We start from the raw sequence: 21462 nt of genomic DNA on the forward strand, positions 1-21462 counted from the left end.
TATTGTGGAAAGACCTGAAAAACAAATCAGTGCTTGAAGTGTGGGCATCTGATCAATCCTGTCTCTTCCAGGAATATTTGTATCTTAACTAGACATTTAAACCTTAGGCGAAAAATATGGAGATTTTATTTCATGGGCTTAATGGGAGAATTGTAGGCATAGACTGATAATAGGAAAGGGATTTTAGAGGCAAAGGGGCCTTTACAGAGTCAATCAAATCATGCTAAGCAGAGGGGTATAGAGTTGGTGGAGTCTCTGTCTGCAGGCTCCTGCTGTACGGGAGGCAAATCTGAGGACAATGTTTCAGGCTGGGGAGGAATGGCTAGTGTCCAGGAGAAGCCAACAGAGAGGTTCCAGGAGATTCCTGGGGAGTCTCCCTATAGACAAAGCAATTGGACATCCAGCTTACTTACCTATATGTGTGGTGCCCCAACCTAAAATTTGATACAGTGCTCTAAAGCAGGAAGTGGGGCTTTTCCACTCAATTCATTTATTCAACAAATGTCTAGCAAGTGCCAACACACGGACTCCAGTGCTTCTTGGTGTTCATGGTGCAGTGGAGACATTCTGACCCACATTGTGCAGTGGTGTAGCCAGTGCCCTGCCAGGAGAGGAGCAGAGCCTCTAAGCTAGGAGGAGCACCTGGCCCAGAGCTGGGGACTCAGACAAGGCTTCCAGTGGAGGCTCTTCCTGAAACCAGAAGGGGCTAGCCAGCAGAAGGGTGGGACATGGGAGGAGAGGTGATGGTGGCCTGTACCAAGGCAGTGGCAGTGCAAGTAAGAAGTGGGTGAGGATGTGGGGGGGAGGGGGGGATGGGCATGGAGGAGGACACTTGTGGGGATGAGCACTGAGTGTTATGTGGAAACTAATTTGACAATAAACTATTTGTAAAAAAATAAAAAAATAAATATGATTTGTGTAGGGAAAGAAAAAAAAAAAAAGAAGTGGATGAGGTTGGAGAGGCCAGAGGAGTTAATCTGATGCCATGTAAGAGCCAAGGACAATATCTGGTGTCTGGCCCGGACACCTAAGTTGACAGTGAAGAGGAGCAGTTTGGGCATGGAGGAAGTCATCATTTTCTCTACAGTCCTCTGGGTTTTGGTCATTCTTTGTGTCTGGATTAAGTGATTATGGCCTCTAAAAAGCGGTGTCATCTTACCTTTATTCAGTGGGAGGAGAGCCATGAATTCCAATTCACTGAATGGCAAGCCCTCAAAGATTAATCAGATATTGGAGATGAAATCAGAAGCTAGGGATGTTTATGATGTAAACTGTGGTTCTTACTTCTGATAATGTTCTCAGTGTAGTGACAGTGTGAGATCAGTCAGTCCAGAGGGATATTACTAATAACTGTGAACTAGTTTGGATCAGTCCTATCAGAACGAAACTCCTAGCTTCATAGCAGCGTCACCATCTAGAGGACTCTCTGACACTGGAGATTGTATTGACTTTTACATTTTCTGCAAACCTGGTGTGTACCTGCGAATTACTCCAGCAGATTGCCAGAAGAATGACCATGGCAGTCATGGCACCTCTTTCTCCCTCCTTCCAGATAGAATGGATGGAGGGAGCTCACTCTATACCTTCTGCTGCTCCAGCTAGAAGACCTGAGAGGCTTTTCTCTACTTTGGGAGAGCTTTCTAAGAATAAAGCCTTTGTCCTTTCTCCACATCACATCCAGCAATATTACCCCTGAGTTGTCCATTTCAAATGAGAGGGAAAAAAAAAAAGAAGGACACAGCCTCAGGCTTCTTGGGTCACCTTCCTCATTCTGGGAGACTCGTGTAGGTATGAAGAGCCTGGTAGCTGCAGTTGAGACATTAAGTCATATGCAAATTGTGGTCCTTGCTTCTAGATTGTCCTGAGAAGGAGAAAGAATCTGAAGCAGACTTGGCACTGTCAGTGCAGAGCCTGACTCGGGGCTCGAACTCATGAACCATGAGATCATGACCTGTGCCAGAGTCAGAAGCTTAACCAACTGAGCCACCCAGTGCCCCAGATTGTGCTCTTTCTAATCTTTGCTTCTCAGCAGCCCAGTGGGAGAATAGAGCCCTACTTTGGTTTCCCTGGTACCTTGGGCTAAGCAAGAGTTAAATTGGACTCTGTGGGGCTGGTCCTTCAGCTCTTCCCCTGGCAGAGGGAAAACCGTGTGGCCATACCTTGTCTCAATCTAGCAAGCAAGCATTTGCTCAAAAAGCCAGGATGCTTCTGAAAAGAACCAGAAACCATCAATGTCTGTGAGCGCGATCAATGGGTCCTGAATCACCCTCTGTGAATTTTCTAGCCTGCAGGCTATGGCCTTCTCGAGGTTCTGGGACAAGGGTCTCTGGAGAGTCAGACCCATGAGTCAGGAGGGCAGGACAAAGGCTGAAGCTGAGACAAGGGCTTGCTCTGGAATCATCTTGCCTGAAGTTCCATTCTGACTTTACGCTCTCCTCTATGGCCTGGGGTTTATTCCCCACCTTTCCCCCCAACCCTTGTCTTCCTTGGACAGTGAGCCAGACAGACTGCTTTGTGAGCCTCTGGCTGCCCACTGCTTCTCGTGAAAGGCTGAGGACTAGGACCATCTCCAACTGCCCAAACCCGGAGTGGAATGAAACCTTCAGCTTCCAGATCCAGAGCCAAGTGAAGGTGAGACTCAGAGGACAACACCTGTCAGGTCTGCCTACATTCCAGTTCCCCTCCATGCCAGCTTGTTCTTCTGTTGACTTACGTGTCCTTATGTCTATTTTCCTCACACCTTCTTCTCCTCCTAGCAACCCGTCTTCCCGCTCACCCACTCCTTATTAGGCCTGCCTCGTGTTTGTCCCTCTGAATCTACGTATCCTTCTGCCTTCTTTCCTTTCTCTCTCGTCCTTCTGCCTAATCATTGCTGGAAACTGGTGGTCCCTGCCACGAAACTGAGTGTGCTTCCAGAACATGCTCCAAGTAGGAGAATACATGGATGGGAAGGGCCATTCTATTCACTAGGTCTAAGGCCAGTCCAATTCCAGCCAGAGTGTTTTCCCTTTCTTAAATCCTTTTTAGAAGGCTTTATTATTTCTAATTCCTTGAGTGTCTGTTCTTTCGTTTGTTGAGTTGTTGTATCATGGTGTTGGCCTTCCTCAGACATATGGTGATTCTAAGTTGTGTTCACATCTTCTATGGGAGAATTCTCCCTTGAGCATTCTGAGCAGAGTCCTCTTAAAACAAACTTGGCTTCATCTTGAACGTATCAATCCCAGTCTTGGGACACTCGAGGCCTGACATCTCCAGCTTCCTGCTTCCATATTTTAGGGTGATTCTTTATTTCTGGCTCATGATGAGATCTCTCTACTTTCAAGAAGGGCTTTATATTTGTTACTATAAAAATATCTCTTCTATCATATTTATGGTTTGGGTAAGGGAGGGGGATTTTGGCATGGGCTCAATCTGCCATCTTGAAATCAGAATTTGGACTTCCTTTGTCTAAAGAGCTATGGGGCTGCTCATAGGAATATGTGGGGTTAGTTCTAGGGTCTGTGTTTCTAGAAGATCTCATTCAGTAGGGAACCTCCAGACCACCTTATGTCCACCTGATAGGGACCAAAGAGGCAAACCCAGCCCCAACCCACATCTCCCAGGATCCTTGGAACAAGAGGCCTCAGAGGCTAATCCATGTCACCCAAAACCCTGACCTTAGTGTTCAGCCAGATGACAGGGTAGCTGTTCAACTCTTAACATGCAGCTTTGGAACCACTAATAAGACTTTGTTAGGAGCTGATGAACCAAAGGACAGAGTTCAAACACTTTACCCCAAGGCCACCAAGTATGAGAATCCCTGTAACCTGCCACATTATGCAGCTGGAGTGTTAAGGTATTAGCTTCCCTGAATTGGCAAGGATCTTGCTTGCTCTGCCCTTCCATCATTCCCCCAGGTGAATTGACATCCCTCATACTTCACAGGCCCTTCCCAACCTTGCAAAAGAGCAAAATTCTCCAGAAGAATCAGAGAATAGTGTCAGGAAGTCTTAAGAGAGTTGGAAGGAGGGTATAAACACTACACCCAACCCTTGAGTTCATTTTTCTAAAAATGTCTCTCATACTTGAGCAGGGACCTCCATGCTGTTCCCCTAGCCCTCAGACCTACCTCCTTGCTAGGGAACAGGTCCATGCAGACACAGTAACCAGACTTGCACCCTTCCTTTCCCCCTAGAACGTGCTAGAGCTGAGCATCTGTGATGAAGACACAGTGACACCAAATGACCACCTGATGACAATTCTCTATGACCTCACCAAGCTCTGCTTCCGAAAGAAAACCCATATGAAGTTCCCAGTCAACCCAGAGGTGGGTGCAGGTGTCCAGTTCCCCAGGCTCCTGCCTCATGAGGAGCAGCTGGTTATTTCCATGATGCCATTCTATGGGCTTCTCTCTGTGTCACCAAGTCAGGAAAAGGTAGTACTGATGGGTCAATCCCAGTGCTATGCTTACTAGCTGTGTAACCTTGCAGAATTTATTTGATTCCTCTGTATTCTGTTTCCTCATCTATCCAATGGCAATGATGATACCTATCACTTAGGTTCTTTGTGGCACTGAAATGGGAAAACACCATTAAGACACCTAGCACTGTTCCCAGCACAAAATGGAGATGTACCAAAATGAAGATGTCCCTTTCTTCTCTCAGAGTCCTGCTGTAGGGGTGGCCCAGGGAACAGAGGACAGATGAGGGAAAAGAAGAGTAAAGCTGCAAATCAGAGAAAGTCAGAGCTGGAAAAGACCAGGATATTATCAATTCAATTATACAACCGATACTTTATTTCCTACTATGGGGCAGGCACTGTTCTCGGCACTGGGAACACAGCAGAGAATAAGTCTCCTTGCTCTTGCCTGAATTACATTCTGGCAGGGAAATTAACGTCCGATGAAGTCACAACTTTCTGAAATTATACAACAAGAAGTGTGAAGGAATAGATGAAGGAAGGAGCCCCTATCCTTCCGAGTTGAGCTTGCTGGGGGCAATAGCTCAGCTCTCTCTTGACCCAGGTGCTGAGCCCCTTGGGAAGCCAGGAGGGCAATGGGAAGCTGGGGGCAGAAACTAAAGGGACATATTCTGGGCAAGACAGGTATAGCCCCAGCTCACAGCTGCCTTCCTTTTATCCCCCCAGGGCATGGAAGAGCTGGAGGTAGAGTTCCTGCTGGAGGAGAGGTGAGTAGGCCCTAGCCCCCTAGGACCTCACCAAAGTCCTGACTCTCCAGTGGCTCCAGGCACAGGCATTTCAGAGCATGGTCTGTCTTTTGGCTGCCCTCCCCTCTTGCACTTTTTTTTTTAATGTTTTTTTTATTTATTTCTAGGAGAGAGAGAGAGAGACAGCGTGAGCAGGGGAGGGTCAGAGAGAGAGGGAGTCACAGACTGAAACAGGCTCCAGGCTCTGAGCTGACAGTCAGCACAGAGCCCGACGCGGGGCCCGAACCCACGAACCGTGAGATCATGACCTACGCGAAAGTCGGACGCTTAACCGACTAAGCCCCCCCTCTTGCACTTTTAACCCTGATACCCCAAACTGTGCATCAGAATCTCTTGAGGGCTTCTAAATACTGTAGGTGCTGGGTCCCACCCCTACTGACCCTATTCTACTGACATCAGTATTGCTTCAAAGATCAAGAATTCTGGCCAAATTACCTGCCTCAGCTCCCTCGCATTCCTCAGAGAGGCCTCTGGGAAGAATTCCTGCCACATGGTGATGGGGCCTTGTAGAGGCCAGGCTGAGAAAGAGATCAGGTCCAGGGTGTCTCCTCCTCAACCCCAAATTATTAGAACAAACTTCCCCAAACCCTGGCCTGAAACAGCCTGTCCCCCTCTGCACCCACCTCTAGAACCACATCAAGGGGATGCTCAAGAGGATAACTCAATATATGGAGTTATTTCCCATCATTTTCAATGATTGGGATTCATTGAATCCCATTGAATTCAATGATCAATTAGGAAAATGATCCAGGGTCTTGGAGATATGACTATTCTGGGAACTCAAGTAGAATTAGGCCCCAGAGTTGGAGGATAGGAAAGAGAAGAGGACAAAGAGAGAAGGGGAGAAGGGAAAGGGGAGGGGAGGGGAGTAGTCTGCCCAGGATGGCAGTGTGCCTTGTGATTGGGCAGATCGGGCAGCTGACTCCTCTCCATAGCCTTGGTAGGGCTGAGCAGCCCCCCAACACACACTCCTGGATCTTTCAAGGAGCAGGGGGAGGGGAACAAGTAGGTTTATCAAACTCCACTCCAACAGGTCTCTGCCTAGAGGCTCTTGGAACTCTTTGGGGTGCCTCATTTCCTATCAACGGCGACTGACAAATTAAAATCAACTGTCTCCCATTGAAGAAAATCTGGGCTCTCTTGTCCAGTTCTTGATTCAACAAGACTTCTAGGGGGAAAAATTCCTTGTAGCTTGCAAAATGAACCATGTCAAAATTGGTAATAAGAGGTGATCTGAAGACAGAGTCACCTTGGGCCTAATTTTGGCAAGGGAGGCTGTGGACTCCCCTAGACCAATTGTAACCTTGGAGGCTTTTGTTCTTGACTTTATAACATGAAGACATTTTATATTCACCAGGCCCCTCTCTGGCTGGGTCATAAATGTTTGTTAAATGTGTGAATTAAATAAAGCACAGAAAGGAGAATGGGTCATTTTTGCCACCAGAACTATTTACATCTGCTGCAGTGGGTGAGCTTAGGCCCTTCCCTGCTACCTGTTAATCCTCATAGCTCCCTATAGCTGGGCATAAAGAAGTTATCCCTGTAAAAAGGGGGGGAAGAAAAAGGAACTCTTCTCCTTCTTCCATCCTGTACATTTATTTTTTCCTATCCTATTTAAAAGTTTGCCACTTTTCTCCTTGACAATCCACAGATCTAATGTTTCTTCAGCTGCTATTTTTCATAAAGATCAGGGAGGCTCTCCTGTCTCATTATTGACCCTATTTAGGTTCTTCAACACCTTTGTGAGAAATCAGGCAAGAATGATAGAACTGACTAGGAGTTCTCATTTTGTTTTCCAGTCCCTTTCCACCGGAGACCCTCGTCACCAATGGCGTGCTGGTGGTAAGTGTCCTTCCAGGTTCCTGTGGCTCCAGAGGTCACATATGGCTGCTGCTCCCAGGGAACAGAACCTGAGCCCACGTCCCAGAGGCCACCAGGAGTCAGACTAACTAAAGCAGGCCGATGGGGGGCTTGGATGGGTGGGGCAGAGACTGGGCCCCTGCTTCTGGGGGAGGAAGGAACTGGGACATCCCTCATCCTGGCCCAGCATCCAGGGCCCACAAGGGCGTGTCCCTTGTGTCCCACAAGGACAACCCCTCCCCTTGGGAGCCTCCCCAATAAAAGCACCCACTTGGAAGCAGCCTCCCCCCAGCATTTCCCCCCAACTCCAATTCCTCTATAACCACAAGCTCGGTATTTAAAATATTTTCATAATTCACCTATTGGTCCAAACACTACAGTTAAATGCATCTAACACCTCAGGATTCAAAGAGATCTCTCCCCCTGCCAAATCAGCCTTCGGGAGTTTGTGGCAAAGGAATATGACTTTTAGAAGAATGTTTTGTTGGAAGCTCTCACTTCCAAAGCTCACAGTGGAATCTTCCCTCTTTTTATTTTGGACCAAATTACTCAGGTTCCATCCCTGACCTATAGCTGAGAACATGGCCCAATAGTAAACGGTGACCTTACATCCTAGATTTTTCAGGACAGCTTCATTTTCAAATACTCCATCTCTTAATGAGATGACAAGCTTGGTTGGGTGCAGGAAATGGGGTCAGCACCATTGTTCCCTGGAGTCAGACCAAAATCAGCCCAGTGCTGAATTTATCCCCTCATTCTTCATCTCCTCCCTTTAGTCTGGCAGGGGGAGGGGGCAGCTTGTGCTCAGACTGACCCTCCCTTCCTTTGTTTCAGTCTCGACAAGTCTCCTGCCTGGAGGTTCATGCAGAATCCAGGAGGCAGAAGAAGAGCAAGAAAAGTGAGTCCTTTGACCCCCTCTGCTGCAAGTTGAGGGGACAGGTAGCATTTCCTCCCATGGCTGCCCTAGGCTCAGTCAGAACAGAGCTTGGCTGGGGCTCCTCGGGGATCATCCCACCCTCAGCGGTCATGAACCTGTCCCCCCCTCCCCACCTCTGCTCTGGAAGGAGCATGCTCTTCTAGGTACCCACATGACCTTCAGAACCTCTCAGGCCTGAAGAGTGCCCTGGGCTGAGATCAGTAGCACAACACTGCCCACTGTGCCCACACCAGTCTGCCCTGCGCTCCTGCCAGACCAGTGGCTCCTGGGTCAGGCAGCCCCTGGCAACACCCAGGGCTCCCCTAGCTGCGCCCCTTCCTCTGGTCAGATTATAATTCATAGAGGTCCTAGCATTTTATGGCCAGCAGGGACCAAAGAGATCTGCAATTACAAGACTCTTTAGTTCACTGCTCCACGTCGTCTCACCCATTCAAGTCTTCTAGGCCTGTCCCAAGAGAGAAGAGCAGCTTGGCCACACAGACCTGGGAGAGGGAGAGAGGAAGGACCCATGCCCGGAACTGGCGGTGTGGTGAGGTCCTGCTTTCACTGTAGTAGGAGGGTGACCTGCAGAAGCAGGGCCCAGGGGGACCAGTCCAGAGGACTCAGTATCTCAGTGCTCTTTGGGAACCTCATTTGTCAGTATCACACACAGTCTTGTTAATTGCAGATTCCTGGGCCCTGCGCTGCCCTACAGAATAAGACTCTGATGCATTTTAACCAGGGCCCTCGATGCTTGTCCACCCCTGTCCTGGGTCCCTCCAACTTGGCATTTTCCTGGTCCAGGATGGGGGTGGGGCGGAGGACCTTCTAGGAGCTCAGGTCTCTTGTCCTCTCTTCTAGCGAAGGACCTCCTGGTGACAGTGAAGGAGTCCTTTGAGCACACCCAGCGCGTCTCACCCTGCCGGGAGCCCGGCTGCCCAAACCCGGCCTGCTTCCACTACCCCAAGTACTTCCAGCCTCAGATGCACGTGGAGGTGCCCAAGAGCCAGTGGAGCTGTGGGGTACAGGCCGGTGGCAGTGGGGATGGCGTGGGGCACTGGTGCTGGTGGGGCTGCCAGAGGAGCCCCTCACCCCTCACAGAACCTGCCCTTCCTTCCAGCTCTGCTGCTGCTGTGCGCGCAAGAACAGCCCTGTCTGCCAGTCCCTCAATTGCCTTCCTGATGGCCAGGCGGTGACGCTGCCGGTGGTAAGGGCCTGGGTGCAAGATGGGCCCCCCCCCCCCCCCCTCAAGCAGCTTAGCCCGAAGCTCCTGCAGCAGAGAGATGGGGAGAGCCTGGGGGACAGGGATGCATGGAGGTCTCTCAGGTGGGACAGAGGAGTTTTGTGGGGTAGGAGGCTGCAAGCGACACTGTGTCGAGTCAAAGAGAATGCGTAGAGGTTGAGTGGAGGGTCGCAGAGGGAATCCAGAAGAGGGGGTGAGGCTAGCGTGCCCATGTGCATATGTGTGTGCACACGTGTGTGCTGAGTCAAGTCGGGGTGGACAGTATAGTGAGATTCCACTTCGTTGGTTGGGACCACTTGGCTCTAAGTTGTCACCTCTGCAAAGCTGTTCATCTTTCACTTCCCAGGGTGAGAACTGTGAGTTACACATGAAGTCTACACCCTGGTAAAGTACCCTCTTTCTGCCTGTCCTTCTGACTCATTCATCCCAGGGGGTGAAATGTGGTTTTGATTTGCATGTCCCTGATAGCCACGGAGATTGAGCATCTTTTCATAGGCTTTTAGGCCATTTTTAGATCTTTTTTGGAGAAATATCTATTCTTCTAATCATTTGTCCATTTTTAAAATTGGTTATTTGCCTTTTATTGTTATGTTGTAAGAGTTCTTTTTATATTCTGGATACAAGTCCCTTGTCAGATATGTGATTTGCAAATATTTTCCCCTATTCTGGAGCTTGTCTTTTTACATTCTTCTTGTTTATCTTGAAAGAGAGAGAGAGAGAGCAAGGGAGAGAGAGAGAGAGCATGCACGTGCAGAACCTTAAGCAGGTTCCATGCCCATTGCAGAGCCCAGCACGGGGCTCGATCTCACAACAATTAGATAATGACCTGAGCTGAAATCAAGAGTTGGACTCTTATCCAACTGAGCCCCCCAGGCACCCCTGTCTTTTTGCATTCTTGATATTGTCCTTGGAAGCAAGGCTGTTTTTACGTTTGTGAAACCCACAGTGTATCTGTATTTCTTCTTCTGTCACCTGTGCCTTGGGTGTCAGATTTCAAAAACCATTGCCTAATCCAAGGTCAGGAAGATTTACTCCCATGTTTTCTTCTAAGAGTTTTATACTTTTAGTTCTCACACTTAGGTCTATGACCGAGTTTGAGTTACTTTATACATAGAGCCTGAACAGGGATCTGGCTTCATTCTTTTGCATGTGGATGTCAAGTTGTCCCAGCCCCATTTGTTGAGACTATTCTTTTCCCCCTTTGAATTGTCTTGGCACCCTTGTCAAATATCAAGTGACCATTTACAATTTGATTAGCTATTCGCCTTTGGACAAGTTATTTAACCTCTCTAGGTCTCATTTTTTCTCATCTATAAATTTGAGCAAAACCAAGAATACTGTCCACTCTTGTCTTGCTCTGACGACCCAGTGAACACATGTCCAGAGAACACATGTGAAGTACTCAGTGATCTCTCTGACAAGGGGGACACTCAGCAAATATCGCCTGCTGTTGTTTCGTTGTTTATTTTTTGTTGAGGCCAAGGAAGGTGTTAATTCCTCACAGTTGTGTCTGTAAGACTATGCTCAACGTGGAGGAAACATGACAGCAGAGGTCCCAGGCTCTGCCTTCCAGAACATGTGATCTGGTTAGACTCAGGCCACTGTGTATGACTTAGGTCAGAAATTGTCAAGATCCCTTCACCCAGAGTGCCTGGGGAGCTGAACCTGGGAGTACACAAGAGACATAAGTAGGCAGATGGAGGAAGCTTCTGGTGAAGGCAAGGGCTGCAGAAAGACTCAGAACTGGGACTGCTTCTGGGCTCTGAGAGCCAACAGACCCCTTCCAAGAAGTAGAAAAATGTGCAGTTGGGCAGATCAGGTAGGGTCTTGACTGCCAGGCCAGGAGCCTGGACTTGGGTAGGGCAGGGATGTGATAAAAATAAGGCAACTATTAGACATGCGGAGACAACTCGTGCCCCACTGCCTTGCAGACCTGTGGGGATGATACGGTGACAATGACCATGAAGGGTTTTTGTCAGTTGCAAAGCACACAGAAAGAGTATTGACTCCAGGAGCAGTAAGAACTTACCAAAGAATGAGAGCTCCACAGGAGACCCCTTACTATAGAGCCTGGACCACAGGGATTGGCCACAAGGATCTCAGGGCTGTTTGTTACCCACGTTTGGCCTCAGGTTATAGAAGATACTTGGGGGAAGCCTTTCTGGACTTTCCAAGTCGTGCTGAGGAGGCAGAGGTTTCGATGAGTCACTGATTTTGTCAAGGACCTGTTTAGAGTGCCTCACCTAAGGCTTCAGGGGCTTTCTCATTCATTAGGCTCACAAAGTGCCAAAGACAGTGCTGGGAGTTCAGCATGATTAGCCCCATTTTACAGATGAGGAAGCAGAGGCCCAAGGTCACAGAGGTGGTATATGGCAGAACCAGGCTTCAAGCCTATGTCCAACTGACCCCAAAGCCATGTCTTCTCCATGGCCCACTTAGCCCAGGCCCTCTGTACCTGTAGCCCCCAGCCACTCGACGTGCGGCTGGGCTTCAGCCTGTGCCCCGCAGAGCTGGAGTTTCTGCAGAAGCGGAAGGTGGTGGTGGCCGACGCACTGAAACAGGTGTTGCAGCTGGAGGAGGACCTGCATACGGACGAGGTGGGTAAGCAGAGGTCTGCCGCCCCAGCCCAGTCCCCCTCTGAACCGAGCTAGTCCTTCTACACTACCCCTTGCCAGCCACCCCCAAGCCCTCCTTTGCCCCAGGGTAGCCTTAGCACTGCCTTTCCTGGGTGCCCAGCTGAGGGCTGTGCTGGAGATGATTCAATTGTGTGTTTGCAAAGGGAGGGGAGGGCAAAGCAGAGAGAGAAAGGCAGGAGCCCCAGCTGCCCCTCCCCATGCACTAACAGATCCAGGGGTGCCTTACACGGGGACAAAATGGCTCTAGCACCTCCACCCAAAAGGCCCTGGGCTCTTTGTTCTTCACTTCTCCCTCCCCCCAAATATGCACACAGGCACAACCTCCCAGAAGGAACAGCAGTCCGAAGCTACAGAGAAGCAGCTTCCCCTCGCAGGGCCATTTTCTTCCCGTGGGACAGAAAGTGTGCCCTTGTTAGAGCCCTGTGTCACCTCGCTGGTCTGGACTGAGGCCCACACCCCCTTGGGCAGCAGATCACCCTCCAAGTGCGGACTCCTGAGGCTGACCCTGGGCAAGAGGATGGAGACCTTATGCCTGAGGAGGGCTGTGATGGGCCTTGAGCCGACAGAAGGGTCTTACAACCCTCACTCTCCCATCTTTGGGGAAAAACAGCAAGGGCATCTTAATCCTGTATAAACCCAGAGGTGACAACCTTGCTCCTTCCCATATCAAGAATTCATTGATTCCTGCTGTTACACAGATAGGATAAAGTGAGCACCTACCATGTGCCAGGTCTGGGCCTGGTGTCCTAATATCAATTCCTTCTCCAGAGGAGACCACTAGGGAATCGCACGCTAGCTGGGTTCTCGAGCAAGTCACTCGGCCCTCTGGACCCCAGGGTCTTCATCTGTTAAGTGAGGGCTAGACTAGCAGCATTAAGAACTCTTCTGGCCACCATGCTCTGATTGGCCAAGCTGTGTGAGACTTCAGATCCTCACCAACTATTGGGCGTGGAGCAGAGATCTAGACCTACCGGGTGGCCCATCACTCTGAAAGGCTGTTTTCAGGTCGTCCAGTGCCTCCCAGCCAGCTTTCCCTCTTCCACCGTTCTTTCTAAGCTTTTATCTGTCACTCCATGTCATCTCCTACCCAGCATTGCCTCAACAGTCTGCCTCTGTATGCTCCCAGGTACCACTGATAGCCATCATGGCCACTGGGGGTGGAGCAAGATCCATGACTGCCATGTACGGGCACCTGCTGGGGCTGCAGAAGCTGAACATCCTGAACTGTGCCAGCTACATCACTGGCCTGTCAGGGGCCACCTGGTAAGGAGCTGGGGACCACTGTCTGGTGGAGCCCAGAGCAAGCAGTAAATGGGCTGGCCTGGGGTGTCTGGGGAAGCTCTCCCCACCCCAAAGTAGGGTGACTCAAGAAGACTGGGCAGCTCTACCACTTAGAGCTGCGTGATCTGGGCAGAGGCTTGACTTCTCTGAGTCTCAGTTTCTGTATCTGTAAAGGCGGGATAACAATAGCACTGACCCCATGGGGTAGCTGTGAGAGGCTTTCCCAGTACTGGGTACCTTGAGGCTGTGCCGGGGACCCTGGAGCACAGTGGCCAGCTATGGGTGAGCCACTGCTGCCCCTGACCCCATCCTGCCGGGATGCAGTGCCCTCTGCAGCCATGCCACGTCTCTGAGGCTGGGGGGAGCTGGCCCAGCTCTGGCTACGCACACACCGGCCCACTCCCATCCTCACCCCTCCCTCTTCCCTGGCAGCTTCCTCAGGCTCCCACCTCCTTGCTCTCTTGCTCACTCTCTGAGCAAGGAGAGTGAGCCCCTCAAGGTGAGACCAGCCAGTGTGACAGTGCCTAGGGCCCACAATGCTTGTAGAAGCCCACAAAAATGCTTTCCTTTCTTTTAAGATCAGGAAAAAAAAAGAACTTCTAGGATGAAGGAAATGTTTTAATAAATAACATTATATTTGTTTATGTACAATAATCATGAAACATAATTTTTAATGTTTTTATGGTAGAAGAGGCCCATTGATGACATAACACAGCCCTGGTCCAGGGCAGCAGGGGCCCTGTGACTGCCATGGCTGCATCTTCTGTCAGGGACTGATGGCTGTCTGAGCCCTCGACATCCCAAGCTGGGCCCCTCATCGTGGAGGAGCTCTGGGTAACTCACTTGAGCAATGGATGTGAACTTGCCCTAGGAAAACCAAGGGCTGCTCGTGCATCAGGAACTCTGAGGCTTCAGCCCAGATGGGACAGAAGGATAGCTGACATTTATTGGCATTGCCCGTGGGTGGTACATTAAAGAGATAAAACCTGCTTCCTCAGGGTGGAGGGGAAGCTGTATCCTCCTGGCACTTCTGGACCAAGCAGGAGACTAGGAGGAATGAAAGGGGAATGGGGGTGGGATGGGGGGAGGGTCTCCTGGCCTGGGGAAGCACTGGGAAGTGTTCTTTAAAATCAATCAAATAAAAAATTTTTTTTCAAATTAGGGGCACCTGGGGGGCTCACTTAGTTAAGCGTCCAACTTCAACTCAGGTCACGATCTCGCAGTCCATGAATTCAAATGCTGCGTCGGGCTCTGTGCTGACAGCTCAGAGCCTGGAGCCTGCTAAGGAGTCTGTGTCTCCTTCTCTCTCTTCCCCTCCCCTGCTTATGCTCTGTCTCTGTCTCTCAAAAAATAAAAAAAAAATTTTTTTAATGTTTAAATCAATCATTTGTAATGGTTTTGAAAGATTTCTAAACACGTAAAAGTAAGAGAGAATCTATGGAGAGCAGGGTGCTTTTTGTTGATGAAATCTCTTGACTACCCACCACGTTTCCAGACCAGAAACAAGGCCTGTGAAGGAAGAGGCCACTGTTCAGACAAGAGTGAAGCCACAAACAAGGTCCCTCATAGGATATGGGATCCTGGGTGCTGTCCTGACATAGACAGAAAAGCTGGGTCCAGGTCACGAAGAGGCAGAGACCCAGGGCTGAGGAGATTCCTGTCTTTGTTTCACTCCTTTCCCACTGCCCACATATAAGTTATAAGTTAAGAAGAAGGGGAAATAAATCTTTAGCCGGCATCATAATTATGGGAATTAATGTGGCAGACTGGAAAGAGTCCAGGATTAAGAATCAGCCACGCCTGGGTTCAAATGTTGGCCTCACCGCTCCACGACCCAGCATTTACTTTTTGCCGGCTACTGTTCTAACCACTTTAAATTGCATGAACTCGTATAATCTTCACATTAACTCTGTGAGGTTAGGTACAATTATCCTAATTCTCTCCATTCCACAGATGGGAAAACCGATGTGAGGTGCAGTTAGATAACGTGCCCAAGATTACACAGCTAGTAAGTGGCAGAGTCTGGGTTTGAACCAGGAAGACCTGGTTCCAGAATCCTCACTTTTTAAAAAAATATTTGTTTTATTTATTTTGAGAGAGAGAGAGAGAGAGAAAAGAGAGAGTGCACAGGGGAGGGGCAGAGGGAGAGGGAAAGAGAGAGTCCCAAGCAGGCTCCATGCTGTCAGTGCGGAGCCCAATGCAGGGCTTGATCCCATGAACCATGAGATCATGACCTGAGTTGAAATCAAGAATCAGATTCTCTACCAACTGAGCCACTTAAGCACCCAGAGAGTCTTCATTCGTAAGCAACATGCTCTACCTGGCACATGGTAGGCGGTCAGGAAAGGGTTGCCATTGTGACTGTGAGTAATAATGTTCACCCCTTTCCTCCAGGCTTCTGTCCTGGTGGTTCAGGGTCTCCCATGACCTGTCCACCTTCTTTCTGGCCAGGATCTGGTGTTGATTGGGCCAGGGCTGGCTCAGTTCTCTCCCCATGCCTGTCTGTCTCCAGGACCATGGCTACCTTGTACCGTGACCCTGACTGGTCCTCCAAAAACCTAGAGCCCGCCATATTTGAAGCGCGGAGGCATGTGGTCAAGGACAAGATGCCTGCCCTATTCCCAGACCAGCTCTGCAAATTCCAGGAGGAGCTTCGGCAGCGCAGTCAGGAAGGCTACAAGGTCACCTTTACAGATTTCTGGGGCCTGCTGATTGAGGCCTGTCTGGGGGATGAGGTAGGTACTCAGCTTCTTCTGGAGTCCCACCTGTCCTGGCTGATGTCCAGCTCTTTTTCTTCATGAGGGGGAGTCTGGACTTCCATCTCAGCAGAAGGAAGCTAGGTTAGACCTGCAGATTCATCTTTGGACTGTATGTAGGAAGCATGAGGTGCCCAAGTGCATGATGGAGGAAGATGGTGGGATTGTGTACCTACGTCCTTTTAGAGTATGACTGAGACCCTCATGGTGGCGATGACTTAGCTGCGGTCCTGTAGAGAAGCAGTGTGTCCTCTGAGAGCCATGCTACAGCCACCATGAAAGAAAATGGGGAGGGAGCCAGAGGAGGCTGGAGAGTCATTGGACTGTGATATAGTCTGACCTCAAGTGGAGGAAAGAGGGAAGAAGAGCTGAGTGGAAGCATCCTAGACTTCTTGTCTAGAAGGTTCAGCAAGGCCTTTGGAGAGTTTTGTAAAGTTATCTATCTGTCAGAGGAGTTTGGTGCCCTCCAAGAGCGTGAATGGGACTGCCTCAGTATCCCTGCTGCTCCCAGTCACACGCTGGGAGAAGCCCAGTGGGAGGTGTGGCTCAGCACAGACTCACCCAGGGATTCCAGAGCGGAGCAGCTGAGGCCCTTAGCTGAAGACCTGCAGGGCTCCTTCTCATGGCTACCACACAGAAGATGGGCCCAGGGAGGTTCCTTCCTGCCCTGAGATCTAAAGATCTGAGCTCTCTGTGCCCAAGAAGAGAAGCAGTCTATGTTGGGGCTCTCAGCCACTGTGAGAGCCATGTGGGTGGTGGCGAAGCAGTGGCATCCCCCTAGGGGATGCTCTGTTCCTGGACATCAGGGTGAGTTCAGCTGACACTGGAACCCTTCCAGCTGCCCAGGCCTCAGGGAGGAGCCAGCTTCGGCTGCTGCTTGGCCCTAAAGCAGAACTTCTCACCTAATTTTCTACCCAGAGTCATGGTTCTCTGCCCGGCTCGCAGAGGTATCTGAGGAGTTCTGAATTCAAAATAGAACTTGCCAGCCAACAGAGGACATTATTTTCTAGGAGCCTCCCTCTTCCAGAAAACCCAAACAATTTGAGAAACCAAAGATGACCTGAACCTCATCTTCAGAGTACATTCATTCCTTCATCTTTTTCCTTCAACAAAATTAAGTACCTCCTGCATGTCAGGAACTGCTAGGCAACAGGGATTCAGAATTGAGGCACTCCTAGCTTGTTTTTGTTTTTGTTTAATGTTTATTTATTTTGAGGGAGAGAGAGAGAGAGAGCGCACAGGAGCTAGTTGGGGAGGGGCAGAGGGAGGAGAGAGAATCTCAAGCAGGCTCCATGCTCAGCTCAGTGCCCAATGCAGGGCTCCATCCCACCAGCCTAGGATCATGACCTGAGCTAAAATGGAGAGTCGACGCTTAACCACCTGAGCCATCCAAGTGCCCTGCACTCACAGCTTTTGATGGATCCCACCCACCCTCCCCCTCTGGATAACCCAACATCTAATCTGTCCTTATGATGCAGGCAGAGGCTGAGGGTGCTGGCTTTTGGATTCAGGAAGGATGGGGTTTAAATTCTGGTCCTGCTCAGTGCTGTTCTTTAAATGGGAATGATATCAATAAGCGGTAGTTAATATTTCTAACTCTACTTAGTGTCCCATGTGATAAGGAGGAAAAGCATCAAGGCTTTTGACAACACAAGTATGAGTGTTGCCTGGTGTTTGGTGCGGGGAGGAGCCCAGGTTCCCTGGAAAGCAAGTCTAGGGTTGATGTGAGGAAGTCTGTGCTCTCCCACTCTGGCCAAAGCAGGAGCCTCTTTCCCCTGGGATCTCCCCTGAGGCTATAGTTTTCTCTGCTTCCAGGACAGTCAGCTCTGTAGTGCCCAGATCTCTGGGCCACCATGACAGGTACCCTGTTTGCCGTCCACGGGAGGCCCAAGTGTTGTTTGTCCCACACATGTGTTTACCATCTCACACAGGTTCAGTGGCCTTCACACAGTTGAGTAACCGTGGATGGCCACCCAGCAGGCAGCTGCTTAGGATCTAGGGTCAGAGCCTGGACCTCTAAGACCTCAACTGGCATTGTCTATACTGGCTGATTCACTCGGGAAGTGGCCTGTGGCCCTGGCTGATCTGCAGGCTCCCACTGATTTTGCAGCACAGAGCTCGGGGGACTAAGAGGGACTGTGGCCCATCTGGTGCACAGTTTCCAAACCTTTGGTTTAATTCTTTTTAAGCAGCTTTTTTTCCCTCTCCAAACACATTTTATGAGAGACATGCAAAGCAGATAAGAAAATGGACCTGCTCGGGTTAAAGTGGGATGGAAATGGTGGGAATGAAGAGGGACAGTGGTGGCCTTTTCCATCCCTACCTTTTTATTCTCTGGTCCTTGAGACACAAGGAGAACCCTGGGGCTCCGAGGGACAGCCCTAAACTGCAGATTCGGTCCCACTCTGGTCCATGTCTGGGATAGTGAAATGCATGGGTGCATTTAAAGAGCAGCTTTGACTGGTGTCAGCTGGGACCTATGCAGCAGCCTGGTGGGCTCAGGAGCCAGGAAATGGTCCAAACTGTCCCCTTATTCTGTACTGCCTCCAGGCTGCTTCTCCATAACCGTTTCATTTCCTCCACAGAGAAATGAGTGCAAACTGTCAGATCAACGTGCTGCTTTGTCACAGGGCCAGAACCCCCTGCCCATCTACCTCACCATCAATGTCAAGGATGATGTAAGCAACCAGGATTTCAGAGGTAACACTGGTGGCTAGTAATTTATAAGGGGTCCCTTCTCAGCAAGCAAAGGTACCTGGCCCACACACCCCACTACCATACTTTTTCCAACCTCTACATCAAAAGACTGCACTGACAACTGAAGATATTGACTTTACTACCCCTTCTGTGTAGATGGATCAGGCTGGTGGGGGCTTGTGGTTTTTCTAAGGGCAGAAGTTTGATGGGACAGCGAAGGGGTTCAAGATATTTCTTAAGCTGCCCAGAAGGAGGGACCCTAGAGACGAGCCCTGTTTTGAGGTCAGTTGTGGTCTCCTTTTATCCAGTGTGGTGGAGCAAATGAACCATTGCAGGTTGCAAAGCTGAGCCTTGCCTGGCCAGCAGAAGCTGCTCGCAGGCGCCCCCATGTGCCCTTAGGGGGAACTGCAGCTTTCTGTCCCAGGCCCCCCAAGGCCCAGGACCTGTAGAAGCAGTGAGGAGGGCTGGGGTCCAGGCTGTCCAAACCTGAGGCTGACACCCTGCCCTGCGGCTTTGTGTGCAGAATGGTGCGAGTTCTCCCCCTACGAGGTGGGCCTGCAGAAGTACGGCGCCTTCATCCCCTCCGAGCTCTTCGGCTCTGAGTTCTTCATGGGGCGGCTGATGAAGAGGATCCCCGAGTCGAGGATGTGCTACATGCTAGGTGACTCCTGGTATCCGAGACTCATGGGCAGGACCCCGGCCCATGCTGGACAGGCCCCACCTTTAAATTAGAGGAGTGACAGGGAGGCCTGCTCTTTTCCCCCAGGATCTTGTCCTGGGTGCTGCTGCCAGCTTGGGTTATCTTTGAGCATGTGACTGTCCTGCATTTGCCAACAGGCCCTCATCAGTCACGTGTGTCCAGCTGCACTGTGAGGTGAGGGAAATCAAAGTCTATCCCACCTCCTGAGCAGCCTGACTCAAAGGGAACGTCCAGGCCAAGGTAGAAACGCTCAGTGTCTGGGTGGTGGAGGCTCTGGGATGGAACTGCTCACCACTGGCCTTGCTCCCTAGGCTTGTGGAGCAGCATCTTCTCCCTCAACTTGCTCGATGCCTGGAATCTGTCCCATACCTCAGAGGAGTTTTTCCACAGGTGGACGAGGGAGCGAGTACATGACATTGGTGGGTGACTCACTGGCTTCCCCTCTTGGTTGGGCGATGAGGGGGAAGAGTGGATCACAAACTGAGGACCAGTCCATCTGTCACATATTTCAGCATCATCTCTGGTTCACAGAGATGAGAAGGCGGCTAGGGTTAGGTCTTCCCTGCCTGGAGTGGAGAGCCATTGCGGCTTAGTCACAAGCTTCAGGGGCCAGCTCTGGACTGACCAGGGGTCAGGGGAAGGGCTGGTAGAGTGGCACAGTGCCCAGGAGAACTAAGGGGGTAGAGATCTATAAGCAAAGTTAAAGGTGACTTTTCTAGATTCCCTATCCTCTCTGGGACTTCCTCCTCCCCCCCCNTTCTTCTCTCACCTGGATCCTCCTGGCCAAGGCCCTAAAAATTAGGCAAAGAATGTGCAAACTGCACTTACAGTGACTGACCCCTGGGTGCCAGGTAACAGTGCATGGCTTCACCTGGGCAACCTGGGGACCCCAACTCTTGTGACCTGCCTTCTATCCTCCCTCTCCCATGCAGAGGATGAGCCACTCCTGCCTGAAATCCCCAAATGTGAGGCCAACGTCTTGGACACTGCGGTGGTGATCCCAGGGTCCTGGCTGTCCAGTACTTTCCGCAGCATCCTCACCTATAGGTCCTTTGTGTCTGAGTTCCACAACTTCCTGTTGGGGCTACAGCTGCACACCGACTACCTCCAGAACAGTCAGTTCTCCACGTGGAGAGGTAACCCATCCTGGCTGCCTGCCTCTGCTTGGATAAAGGGGAAGTGCATGTTGAAGCTGCCATGGAGAAAGGATGACAAAATCCCCCTGACCACGTTCATTGGGGTGGGTGGCAGTCTCTCCCCAGAGTGCATTCCACGTTTGGTGAGGTTGTGAGCGGCAGGTGGAGCGGTGCTCCTATTGAATTAGTCGACTCTGTACAACAACTTCAGCATGTAGAAGCTGGGACCCTGGTGGGAAAGTGTGGGCCCTGAGTTTCTTTAGTTGTGCTCTGGGGGCATCTTTTAGTGTGAATGGTTCCTTAGAGGTGGGCAGGGATAGCCCAGCTCAAGAACACCCCACATGGTAAGTGGTGGAGCCAGGTCTTCAACTGTGGTCATGTGATTTCAACTGTGCGCCTCCCCACGCTGCTGAGGCTCAAAGACTGACTTGCCACCATCTTTGGTATTTTACTTCCCCTCAGCCTGCAAATGGCTGCATTGGCCTGGCCTAAAGATCCTCATTCTCACTATCTGGGGCAGAAAGGATGGCTGGCTCTGAGCCCAGGGTTTGTACTGACTTACAGGGTATTCTTGCACCCCTATAACTCCACAAGCTCCTTGGCTGAGTCACAGTAGGTTTTCTCTGTGTGTCCCATAAAAGACTTGCAGTGACCCCAAGATAATGCCGTTCTTCATCAGTCCACCCCAGCAGGGCACTGCGACTCACCGGGCATCCTGGCTGCAGGTGGGAGGGTGGGAGGGCCAGGCTGAGATGAGGGAGCTCCAGCTGGGGCATTAGGTCCCTACCTGCCAGTGACCATCCTCTGAGATCATAGTGCCAGTGCATGACAGTAACTGGAAATCTTGGCTTTCAGACACGGTGCTAGATACTTTCCCGAACCAGCTGACGGGGTCCGTGAACCACTTGTGCCTGTTGGACACTGCATTCTTTGTCAACTCCAGCTACCCGCCCCTCCTTAGGCCTGAGAGAAAAGTCGACCTCATCATCCACCTCAATTACTGTGCTGGGTCCCAGACAAAGGCAAGTGTGAC

At 50.6% G+C, this 21462-nt stretch overlaps 1 protein-coding gene across 2 annotated transcripts in view; it reads left to right on the forward strand.

Moving 5' to 3' along the window:
• Positions 1–21462, forward strand: part of PLA2G4E (phospholipase A2 group IVE) — a 55983-nt gene that overhangs the window by 30387 nt on the left and 4134 nt on the right. For both annotated transcript variants that reach the window (XM_077764604.1, XM_077764605.1), the window contains exons 3-18: positions 2495–2631; positions 4175–4306; positions 5125–5165; positions 7004–7046; positions 7899–7962; positions 8842–9002; positions 9101–9187; positions 9570–9607; positions 11685–11820; positions 12986–13122; positions 15653–15875; positions 18482–18596; positions 19117–19254; positions 19605–19712; positions 20226–20429; positions 21285–21451. In XM_077764604.1, the coding sequence (XP_077620730.1) occupies positions 2495–2631; positions 4175–4306; positions 5125–5165; positions 7004–7046; positions 7899–7962; positions 8842–9002; positions 9101–9187; positions 9570–9607; positions 11685–11820; positions 12986–13122; positions 15653–15875; positions 18482–18596; positions 19117–19254; positions 19605–19712; positions 20226–20429; positions 21285–21451 (1931 nt within the window). The remainder of the gene's footprint in view (positions 1–2494; positions 2632–4174; positions 4307–5124; positions 5166–7003; positions 7047–7898; positions 7963–8841; positions 9003–9100; positions 9188–9569; positions 9608–11684; positions 11821–12985; positions 13123–15652; positions 15876–18481; positions 18597–19116; positions 19255–19604; positions 19713–20225; positions 20430–21284; positions 21452–21462) is intronic.

This window comes from Crocuta crocuta, unplaced genomic scaffold (genome assembly GCF_008692635.1).
Source record: "Crocuta crocuta isolate KB4526 unplaced genomic scaffold, BGI_CrCroc_1.0 scaffold102, whole genome shotgun sequence".
Classification (NCBI taxonomy): domain Eukaryota; kingdom Metazoa; phylum Chordata; class Mammalia; order Carnivora; family Hyaenidae; genus Crocuta; species Crocuta crocuta.